At 42.6% G+C, this 12,259-nt stretch overlaps 1 protein-coding gene across 2 annotated transcripts in view; it reads left to right on the forward strand.

Annotated features, from left to right (window-relative positions):
* The first annotated feature begins 871 nt into the window (after positions 1-871).
* The window catches only part of si:ch211-247n2.1 (calcium-activated potassium channel subunit beta-2), a 58,545-nt gene continuing 47,157 nt past the window's right edge, over positions 872-12,259 (forward strand). The window contains exon 1 of one of the 2 annotated variants that reach the window (XM_048542531.2): positions 872-964. In XM_048542531.2, the coding sequence (XP_048398488.1) occupies positions 912-964 (53 nt within the window). In that variant the 5' untranslated portion in view covers positions 872-911. The remainder of the gene's footprint in view (positions 965-12,259) is intronic. The other variant, XM_048542530.2, reaches the window with a different exon arrangement.

The following is a 12,259-nucleotide window of genomic DNA, read 5'->3' on the forward strand; positions in this document are numbered from 1 at the left end:
CACAATAGTGAGCCAAGATTTCAATATCTGTACAGGAGAGGTCATGTTAATAGATTACTAGAGCTCAGAGTTCTGAGCTAATATTTCAGTGTACGTAGCTTTAAATCCAGCATGGGAGCTTGACAAGTCAAATTCAGTTTAAACATCTAAAAATAAAAAGTTGGTTTTGATCGAATGGCTGTGTAAAGTTGCCATACCGTTGTAACATCCCACTATTAAGTAATGCTTTTTAGGGTAGGAAGTCTGCTGGAATTCCCTGCTTTCTAGTTTTCACTGATGAGGTTAACTCTTAACCACCTTCTCGACTGACAAAGAACCCACCACGCATATGAAATCCCTATAAAGAATAGAAAAGGGACATCACTACCTGCTGACGGTCTTTTTCACCAACCTGTCGTGTTGCCTATGTCCCAAGAATTTTTTAAAAATATTTATACTGAACCTTACAGGCTATCAATCATATATGATGCCCAGAAATGAGACTATTCTCTCTGTATGTGCTGTGAATGAGAGTAATGACACATTAAAGCAGGACTGTAAAGTAAAATTATCTAAAATAATATTTCATTCAAGGAAAATGGAATGCCTGCATAAGAGTTAATTAAAATGACAACTAGAAACTCAGTTAATATTTGATAACCTTTTGATTTTCCTTTTTTGAGTCTGTAGGATATTAATATAAATATTCTGTTGTAGGGTGGGAAGAAGAAGCATAACTACTTAATGTAGCCAAAATATAATATGTTGAAAATAGCTTGATCATAACTACACAGTACAGTTCATTTTCATCTGCACTGAGAAAATTTCCTGCTTTTGTTTCTGCTTGCAATGAAGCCCAAATGCCCACCCTTCCTTCCTTCAGTATCAAGATTTTGAAAGCAGCAAAGTTGAAACCAGAGACAAACTATAACATGCTGAGAGATAAAACAGGTTTCTTTCTCAAAGACCCTCGAAAGAACCAAGGGTAAGTTTGAACCTTATTTTGTTCCAAAAATAACCTTCTCCTGAGGTACGTTTGTGGATTTCTGATCTGTTTGTGAATAAAACAAAATCTTCTCCCGAGGTACGTTTGCGGGTTGCTGATCTGTTTGTGGATAACTGAAATAAACTTATGAGTTATGACAGATTTAGAGCCAGGTTCCAACTGTCTGAACTGACAGGAAGTCAAATAAACCTGTGTTTTTGGTTGATTATCCTGTTGGAGGATGTGGGGAAACAGAAGTGAAAAGCCTCAAGAGATGAAAATATGCCCCTCTGAGAAAAGTCATGTTACAAAATAAAAATATCTAATTCACTTGATTGATGGTTGCCATTTAATGTTATGAAAAATCTGCCTACTGCTTGACAATAGTTTAACTTATTATTTGCATATCTTGGAAAATTATGTTCCAGAATTTGTAGAATTAGATTCACTAATACCTGACAAGTAGATTATTTGTATTTCAATTTTTACAATACATTCTTGAATTCAGTATAAAGCTGATTTGTAGCTGTAGATCTTATTTCAGCGATTGTTTTGACTGAATGATATACCTGTGTAACCAGCACAGAATGAAAAGAAAATGTTTTTCTTTCTACATTCAATGCCACAAATCATATTTGCATAGGATATACAGAATAGTATCAGGTTATTTGGCTCAACCAGTTCTGGTTTTCTCTAGCTCCATCTATATTGTCTATCCTATTTGATTCAGCCATTCCCTGTGGTTTCTCACTCTCACCTCTCTTTGTGTTAAGACATTTCTTCTGAATTCTCTATTAGATTTCTTATCATTTATTTCAGGAGCTTCTCATTTTGACCTTCTCCACAGGAGAAAACATTCTTTCTGTATGTATTTTATCAAAAGTTTTCATGCTGTTAAATACCTTTTTCGAGATCCTTCCAACTTTCATCAAGAGAGCCCTGAAAAAAAAACCAGTGAAACTTCCTGTAGTGATTGTAATGAAGTCAGCCAGATGGTCCTCATAGAATATGAGTTCCCTGATTGGGGCTGTTAATCTGATCCAATCAGGGCCTGGCTGACAAATATAAACAGGAGTGTCAGAGGCTCTGTTCACTTTGACAGCTGGCTATGAGGAAGGTAGACTAGTATCAAGTATTATGCACATATAAATAAAGGGTGACTTGGCGATGAGATATCAGCCTCTTTGGAGTTATTTCAGTGGTAACAAAAGGAAAAAAAAGTTGCTCCTGAAGAAATTCACTCACAATAGTTGACTTTGAGTTGGGGTAAGCATTTCTGCCATCGTGCCATTATTTGGGAACCTTGAAGCTTTTGATCCTGCGTCAAAGACTGGGCACAGCACGTGCAACGAATTTTTTTTTCAAGGCAAATGACATTGGGGCAGATGAAAAGCAACAAGTAATTCTCCTGATAGCTTGTTGACCCTCAAATTTTTCCAGTTATAAGAAGCCTCACGTTTCTTGAGCCACCAGATACTAAAGCCTCTCAAGAGTTGACGGATTTAGTTAAGGAATATTACAATTCTAAGCCTCCTCTAATTCTTGGTTTACTCAGCATTATTGGTTTTACTCAGCAGCTCGAGAACTTGGGGAATCCATGTGGGGATTTTTAATGAGGATAATATGACTGGCAGAGGCATGGGACTTTGGTTTAACACTGAATGAAATGCTGAGGCTGTTTGGTATGTGGGATTAGTCACGTAACCATGCAAAAGTGCCTACAACTGAAGCCCACTGGACTTCAAACAGACTCTACAGCTGGCCTTGTCATTGGAAAAAGTGGACTCGAGACAGCAAAACAGGCCCAACGGGCCTGAATTGAATAAGAGAAGTCATAGGCCAGAATACAGGAGAGTGCACACCCTGGAAAACCCATCCACATTTGGCTTGGGACAGTTAAATTGCTTAGCAATATGCAAATCAGAACCAAAATAAATGTTTTGTTACATTTGGTTTTGTTACCCAGTTCTAATGGACATTGATACCGGTGTGGGTGTATCAGTGATAGCAGAACCAGCCTTTAACAAAATTCGCTCTGAACTCCATCATTATGTTTGCATAAGGCCTCAGCAAGACTGAGAACCTCTGTTGGGGAACCTTTACAGATTAAAGATACAATTTTGGTTCCAGTCTTATATGAGAAGTAACTGGTTCAGTTACCACTGGTTGTAGCGAAAGGTTCAGGCCCAAGCCTGATGGGATGAAATTGGTTGAGAAAGGTCTATCTTGATTGGCTGAACATTTTCGATTAGAAAATGGCAGCCTGAGTGAAGCCCTACCTAAATACTCAGAAGTTTTTCAGGAAGGCCTAGGGCTACTCAAAGAGGACAAGGCCATGCCAACCATAGCTTCAGGTCGAATTTAGCAGTGAGCTCTCATTCAAAGTGTAACAATTACAAGTTGAAACATGTCCATGAGGTCAAGTTGCAAATGTGGATGCCTTCAGTCTCCTCCATCTGGCTGAGGCACCACCTGTGGTTCTGCCACTGGAAGAGCCATACTGGTTATAAACTTTCTGGACACGCTTCCATCATCATTGACAATATCAGACTATGGACATAAAAAGATCTGAACTTGACAAAACTAAAGCATCTGGTGGTGATGGGGGGAGAAAAGGACCATCACAACCAGAATTGGCACCTTTCTGGACCAGGTGAGACCAGATCACCAGAGAGGACAACATATTATTATGGGGAGCAAGAGTGTTTGTCCTGAGCAAATATCACCACAAAATACTGGCTGAACTCCACCAGGGTCATCCAGGAATGTCCAAAATGAAGATGTTGGCAAGAAGTTAATTCCTGTGGCTAGGATTGGATGCAGACAGAGGCACACTGGTGGGACCGTGCCCAGAGTGCCAACAAAGACAAAAATTACCACCAGCAGCTTCCCTATTCTCAGAGGAAAGGCTGGGTAAATTCTGGACTCTGTTACACGTTGACTATGTTGGCCCTTTCATGGCTCAACATTCTCTGGACATTGTGGTTGCCCACTCAAAGTAGTTGGATGTGCATAGAGCTCATGGATCAGATGAAGAGTTGATGATGGAAAAGCTGCAAGTATCTTTTGGAATGTACAGGCTCCCAGAAAAGTTGGTCACAGACAATGGGCCATCATTTATCAACAGGTTATTTGAGTATTTCCTAAAGTCTAGTGATATTTGGAACATAAGGACAGGTCCATACTATCCTTCATCCAATAATCTGGCAGAAACAGCAGTCACAACTTTGAAAGCAAGCTTAAAGAAACAACCTATAATTTCACTCGATACCAAACCGTCATGGTTCCTATTTGATTATCAGACCACCTTCATGCAATTACAGGGATAGGTCCAGAAGAGTTGTCAATCGGGAGAAGACTCTGCACCTGGTTAGATCCAATAATCTCAGGCCTGGCAGTGTGGAGACTGAAATGGCATTAGGAACATTAATGCCAGACAGGAGACTCCTCTAAGTACTAGTACTTTTACACTGCAAGTTCACACAAGGTAGCTTTTAGTGATGAAGATCATTCATCTAGAATAAAAAGACAAGAGTCCAACGCACCAGCATGGCGTGGTATGGCCACCTCCCACCATGGTCTGGCGTCCTTCCAGCCTAACATAGCTGTTTCTACGCCTGACGTGGACTCAGCATGGTCTCCCAGTCTTGAGGCAATACAAGATCAAACTCCCAGCCTCATGATCCTCAAGGTGAAGCCCAGTACGGTTTGGAGCCAAGACCCCATGCGGACTGGAGCTAAGGTCCTGTGCGGACTGGAGCCAAAACCATATGCGGACTGGAGCGAAGGTCCTGTGCGGACTGGAGCCAATGTCCTGTGCGGATTGGAGCCAAGACCCCAAGCGGACTGGAGACAAGGCCTGGTGCAGATTGGAGCCAAGTCCCCATGCGGACTGGAGACAAGGTCCTGTGCGGATTGGAGCCAAGGCCCAGTGCGGACTGGAGTCAAGGCCCGGTGCAGACTGGAGCCAAGACCCCATGCGGACTGGAGACAAGGATTGGTGTGGATTGGAGTCAAGGCCTGGTGCGGATTGGAGCCAAGGCCCGATACAGACTGGAGTCAAGGCCCAGTGCGGACTGAACAAGGTCCTGTGCGGATTGGAGCCAAGGTCTTGGGTGGACTGGAACCAAGGCCAAGCGCGGACTGGAGCCAAGGCCCCATGCGACTGGAGCCAAGGCCCCATGCGGACTGGAGACAAGGATTGGTGTGGATTGGAGTCAAGGCCTGGTGCGGATTGGAGCCAAGGCCCGATACAGATTGGAGTCAAGGCCCAGTGCGGACTGAACAAGGTCCTGTGCGGATTGGAGCCAAGGTCTTGGGTGGACTGGAACCAAGGCCAAGCGCGGACTGGAGCCAAGGCCCCATGCGACTGGAGCCAAGGCCTGGTGTGGACTGGAGCTAATGTCCGGTGTGGACTGGAACCAAGACCCCATGCAGACTGGAGCCAGGGCCCAGTGCGGATTCAAGCCAAGGCCTGATGCGAATTGGAACCAAGTTCCAGTGCAGACTGGAGCCAAGGTCTGGTGCGGAATGGAACTAAGGCCCAGTGTGGACTGGAGCCAAGGTCTGGTGCGGAATGGAACCAAGGCCCAGTGTGGACTGGAGCCAAGGTCTGGTGCGGAATGGAACCAAGGCCCAGTGTGGACTGGAGCTAAGGCCCGGTGCTGATTGAAGCCAAAGTCCGGTGGGGATTAGAGCCAAGGCCCAGTGCAGAAGGGAGCCAAGGCCTGGTGCAGAATGGAGCCAAGGCCCGGTGCAGACTGGATCCAAGGTCTGGTGCAGAATGGAGCCAAGGCCCGGTGCGGACTGGAGCCAAGGCCCGGTGCGGACTGGAGTCAAGATGCCAATATGATTGTGTTGGATGATGGCTGCTCTGAACTTTTATTTCTGCAATGCTGGACATTTTATTTCCCTATTTTCCAATACATTATAACTGAAGAAGCTGTTCCTACATACCTTTGCACGTGTAAGTGGAGATGTACAATCTTTTCACTGTATTCATTTGAGTACATATGACAATAAAGCTAATTCAATTCAACTCACTTCACCTTCCAACTATTTCTCAAATGACCGTGGGGATTTTCACCTTTACTAGCCCACTTCAAATTACATTTCTTATGTTGAGAGTGTTTATTCTTTTGGTCAAAATTTAGGCTCATGCGGGATTTGGATATTATCAGCTCATTCCTTTGGTATTACACTCCCCTTAGCATCAGAATGTTATCAGCTCAACCTCAGCACAGAGTTAAAGTGGATATATGTCTACAAAACAAATGGAATATTATATTGTCCAAGATGCAGTGCTTGAATGGCACCATCAAAGGCTCAGCCCCCACTGCTACAATGATTTTAAATGTGAATTGAGACCATTGCAGCATTTGAACAAGGACAGGTAGGTGAGGGGGCGTAGACTCAGGACTTTCATTAGAGGAAATGCTTTCATGGAAAAGGTTGTTAGAGCATGGAAGTATGAATGATATACACCTTAATTATTGTATAAGGATTTTAAAATTAAGAATTTTTATAATATGGAGAAAGAACGGGGAACTATTTTAAAGATCATGCGATTGAACTCAGTCTATTCATCTGCAGAAAACCAGGTGGAACAGAAGCAGCTCTAATGGATTTCTTGATCTATTTTCAGCATTTAACTGCTAAAGAATAAGAGGATTCTCCAGTTAAAAATACCCTTGCAAAATGCCCGCATGAAAATAGACCTAGAGGATAGCATAAACTGAAAATACATTTATTATAAATATTTAATATAAAATTGAGTAGATGCAACAGTATCATTTAAAATTGTTTGCAATTAGCTGAAATAGAATGATATTGTCTCTGCTTTTAACAGCAAAACAACATATCAAGCTTTCTTGGGAGACCCTAGACTTTGTTTTGCTGTTGTTTGATCAGAAAAGAATCATGTTACTTTATCTAACTAGTATACATGACATCAACTTGCCAGTCATATTAGTCAATAAGAATAGATTACTTTGTAAACAAATGTCAGGACAAGATCCTTCATAAAGGTTTTTACTATTTAATAATTCATTACAGCTTTGTAAGATTCTGGGGAACAAAAATGAATTATTTATTATTTTTGAACAGTTTAAGTATTTTACAATTTGAGTACTGAAATTACGTTCCATGTTGTACATTTCTTTTTCCATATTATTGTCTTGCTCGCAAATAAATTCAGTTTAATTTTAGCCTGGATAAATATGTTTGACAGCCCAGTACTTTACTGCAATTTGAAGACAGATGAATGTGCTAAAAACATAGAATCCCCACAGTGTGGAAACAGGCCATTCAGCCCAACAAATTCACACCACCCTTCTGAAGAGCATCCCACCTGGACCCATCCCCAATATTTCCCAAATCTAATCCGCCTAATTTACACGCCTAGACACTACAGGGTAAATTAGTATGGCCAATCCACCTAAACTGCACATCTTTGGACAGTGGGAGGAAAGCAGAGGAAACACATGCAGACACAGGGAGAATGTGCAAACTTCACACAGACAGTTGCCCAAGAGTGGAATCAAACCCAGGTCCCCGGCACTCGGAGGCAGCAGTGCTAACCACTGAGCAACTGTGCCACCATTTTTTAAAGTAACCTGCTAAGTAACCTGTTAACGGCAATCCAAAATAACATGGTGCATGAGGTTTTTCTTAGGCCAGTGATATATAACCTTTTTCATGACATTTACAAAATTGAAAGTTTCAGCTCATATGAGACCTGGGTCTGTTTAAGTAAAGCAGAGCTTTTAGCAGTAAAAATGGGTTAACATTGTCCTAATATGCTATATCAGTAAGAGTCATGTTAGAGGGATGTGGTCTTGATTCTTCACAGTTGCATCACATGCCACTAGGGAAGGCAAGGGCATTTCTACACAAAGTGAGGAAAACAATCAAAGAGCTACGCTGCCTGCTCTTGCAAAATGTATCTCATACCTGGTTTCAGAGTAAGCCTGGCAACCAGCTGCAAGCAAGTCAACAACCTAACAGTTTGGATGGCTCATAAGATGAGAGAAGCCGAGTGAAAAGAAATATGCAAAATTGATTTTTTATTAATATCTAAATCTGTAGTGTATTGCTCAGAGTAACATGCAGATATTTTATTGAAGGTGCAGTTGAGTAATAAAGACGAGGAATAATCACCCAACACAAAGAAAGCAATTCAGTGGACTAAAATCAAAACATATTGGCCCCAACATTAATTTAGTTGTGTTCAGAGCAAGTGGAAAGAGATAGAGAGAGAGAGAGAGAGAGAAAGAGAGCGAGAGAGAAATAGAAAAAGAGAGATAGAGCGAGAGATAGTGAGAGAGAGCAAGAGACAATGAGGTAGAGAGAAAAGTTGAAAGAGTGAAAAATAGAGTGAGTGATAGGGATTGAGCGAAAAATTGAATCTAAAATCGAGGGTAAGACCTGGGCCTCAGAAGTGACATGTCAGGATCAAAGGCTATAGCATCACCGTTAGCCACCAATAAGTCTGTTGAGGTCAGGGAGACAAAATATTGTAGAGGAAAGCATGACTGTGTGATCACATGATCAATGGCCACATAAGATCAGCCAATAGAGTCTGAACTGGTTTGCAAGCAGGGGAGGTGATAGCCTAGTGGTATTATCGCTGGACTGTTAATCTAGAGGCTTGGGTAATCTTCTGGGAGCTCAGGTTCAAATCCACCATTGCAGATGGCGAAATCTGAATTCAATTTTTTTTAAAAACTGGAAATAAACGTTTAGTGATGACCATAAATACATTGTCAATATCCATCTGACTCACTAAAGTCACTGAGAGAAAGAAACTGTCATTCTTACCTGGTCTAGCCAACATGTGACTCCAGACCCACAGGATTGTAGTTGACTCTTAACTGCCCTCTGGGTAACAAATGATGTCCTAGCCAGTGAAACCCACATCCCATGAATGAATTTTAAAAGAAAGCTATCTAAAGCCTTTCTGGGGATTCTAGTAGATACAAAGGCAGTAATAAATAGAACATCCTCACTAGCTGCCCAAAATGTTGACTCACTGTTAAAAATACTATTAATGCTTCAAGTGCAATATAACTCTTCTTCGGAACACCTTACTGAACTCAAGACATTAACGCTGCTTCTTTATCCACAGCTTCTGCCAGATCTACTGAGTTTCACTTCCATTTCAGATCTCCAACAGTACTTGCTTTTATTTGCTAGAAACACTAACTCAGGCTGCTAACACTGAAGCTGAGGCAGAAGCAATTGTTGAAAGCCAATTCTTTGAAAATGAGGTGCCGATGAGGAAAGGGAGATCCCATCACAGCCCTGCAAATGAGGAGTGGACTGTGAGTGGTGTCACCAAGATTTTGCAGTGAAATATTGTGGCTAGTACACAAGATTCCAAAGGCTGGTCATGTCGATAAACATGGTCCGAAACCCAAGCTTGCATCAGGCAGCTTTCTTACTGGCCTCAACTCCACAAGAATGGAACATAGAAATGCAGGAATTACGAGTGGGAGTAGGCAATTCAGCCCTTCAAGTGCCTCCCTCATTTAGCACAATCATGGCTGATATTATCCTGGACTCAACTCCACTTTCCTGTTGGCTCCCCATAGTCTTTTACCGTGCTTTTCATCAGAAACATATGAATTTTTTTCTTGAATCTGTTGATCGATTCTGCCTCCACTGCACTCTGGGCAATGAGTTCCATAGATTCACAAGCCTCTGAAACAAATGGTTTCTCCTCATCTCAGTTTTGAACCAACCTCACTCTATATCTATGATGTCTTGTTCGAGACTGTCCCACAAGGGAGGACATCTGTTGTAGTGAGATCTTGCAGAACCTGCTGCATTTGGAAAAACCCCAAACTGTAGTAAAGATCTGCACCTCTATGATTCCTGTGCAGGTTTTGGGGAACTGTTCAGCAAGGCATTAGTGGTCCGTGTGGGACCCCTTACTATCATGGATGTGGTGACCATTTATCAGAAACTGTTCCCCTGTCAGGTATTTCTGCCAAAGCAGTACTGAAGAACTGAACCAATTCTTTACCCAGTATGGTCTACCTACCAAACAGGAGCAGCACAGTGGCTCAGTGGTTAGTACTGCTGCCTCACAGCACTAGGGGTGTGGGTTCAATTCCACCTTTGGGTGACTGTGTGGAGTTTGTGCATTCTGCCCATGTCTGTGTGGGTTTGCTCCAGTTTCCCCCCACAGTCAAAAGATGTGCAGGCTAGGTGGATTGGCCATGCTAAATTGCCCTTAGTGTTCAGGGATGTACAGATTAGGTGGGTTACAGGGGAATGGGTCTGGGTGGGATGCTCTGAGGGTCAGTGTGGACTTATTGAGCCAAAGGGCCTGTTTGCACACTGTCAGGATCCTATGATTGAAACTCAAATCCCATGTCCAAAATATTCCAAGATTTTTTGGTTAAAACCTGGACATGACACAATAAGGGTCTTCACTGCTTCTCCCATAGACACAGAGGGATGCTAAAATGTTACTACCAGACCCCAAAAACAATAATCAGGACACACTGTTATTAGTACCCCAATGACTGGACTAGATTTCCTTCTGATCACCATTAACGACTCACCCAGTGAGTCCATTGGTTTTATTCCATCTGAATTAATTTATAGGCACCATATGTGTGGGCCTTTGAACCTACTCAAGATGAGGTCTTTTAGAATAGAAAGAGGAAGTCTCCACATTAGACTATGTAGTAGAGATCAGAGTGGCTGTCTGCAGCCTGAGAAGTGGTCTGTGACGATTTGAAAATCTCCCAGCCTGTAATAAAAAAGCAGACAGCGTTCCAAAGCCCAAACCTTTCAGCTAAGAATCTATGTGTAAGTATTCCTACCAATGACAAACGAAGCTTTAAAAGAAGTTTGTATAAAGTAACTATGATGCTCAGGGAAGTGAATTATCTTTCTGAGGCACTAGGTTGAGGAGGAAAGCAAAGGGTGTGACACGCCAACATGAGTAAAAAACACCACAGCCAAGAAGAGGACAGGTGTGTAACGATCTGTCCCATCTCACTGCCATTGACCTACAGAGTGAGTGTGGCAGAAGGGATAAATTGAAAGGAGAGTGGGCGAGGCCCATGTTGAACTCTTTCCCCTGTACCTACATGCCTAATCAAAATAGAAATAGTGGCAAATGTAAATTCTGTATAGCTCACTCAGGTGCAGAACAATGGGCTGATTCAACATGGCTGCTCTCTACATTTAAGGCCATTTGATCAGCCAAGTCAGGCTGCATAAACTTAACTTGACGTGATATAGATATGAGAAGCTCCTCCCATAGAGCAAAATCCCTAGAACTTTCTGGGATAGGCCTACAAAAACTGGTCTGGTTTTAGGAGGTGATTAACTACATGCTGATGAGTCAGCTAATAATGCTTCTTAGCAGTAGAGGGAGTTCCTCAGTTGTGTTGACGCTCAAGCTGGATGGGCTTCACAAAACTCTGCATTCCCCACTAGAAATTTACTGGAGTGGCTGGAATCCTACCTGATATACTGGTTGGAGGATTGCTTTGATGTGGTAAGGGAGGCATGGTGGTTTAGTGGTTAGCACTGCTGCCTCACAGCACCAGGGACCTGGGTTCGATTCCACCCTTGGGTGACTGTGTGGAGTTTGCACATTTTCCCTGTGCCTGCATGGGTTTCCTCTGGGTGCACTGGTTTCCTCCCACAGTCTAAACATGTGCAGGTTAGATGGATTGGCCATGCTAAATTGCCTATAGTGTCCTGGGATGTGCAGTCTAAGTGGATTCGCCATGGGAAACGCAGGGTTTATAGGGATAGGGTAGGGGGGTGGGATGCTCTTCGGAGGGGTGGTGTGGACTGGATAGGCTGAATGGCCAGCTTCCACACTGTAGGGGCTCTATTCTATGAAAGTAAAGCAGCTAACATCACAAAAAAGGATTTATTCAAGGGGTATTGGCAGTTTCCCTCCACTGACCATGCAAATGAAATTATCCTTGTAACTCTGGATAGACTAAGAGAGTGTCATGTCATGCCGTTTAGACTCTAAAATGTACCCATCACCTTTCAAAGCCTGATGAACAGGATTATCTAACTGTGTGACACATCCGGATGACTTCCTCATCAACATCTGGGAAATGCATTGGACCAGCTCAAGCCCTCTTCTAGAAAATACAGTCAGTTGACTGAGTGGTCAACCCAGCAAAGAGCAAGCTCACTAATGTCCAAGTGACCTCTCTCGATGACATACTAATTAAAGGACAAGTACTGCGCAGTTCCCAATTACCACAACAAAATGGGAAATTGCAAGGTTCTTAGAAATATATGGCTTCTACA

The sequence above is a fragment of the Stegostoma tigrinum genome, chromosome 14, assembly GCF_030684315.1.
Source record: "Stegostoma tigrinum isolate sSteTig4 chromosome 14, sSteTig4.hap1, whole genome shotgun sequence".
NCBI classification, from domain to species: Eukaryota; Metazoa; Chordata; class Chondrichthyes; order Orectolobiformes; family Stegostomatidae; genus Stegostoma; species Stegostoma tigrinum.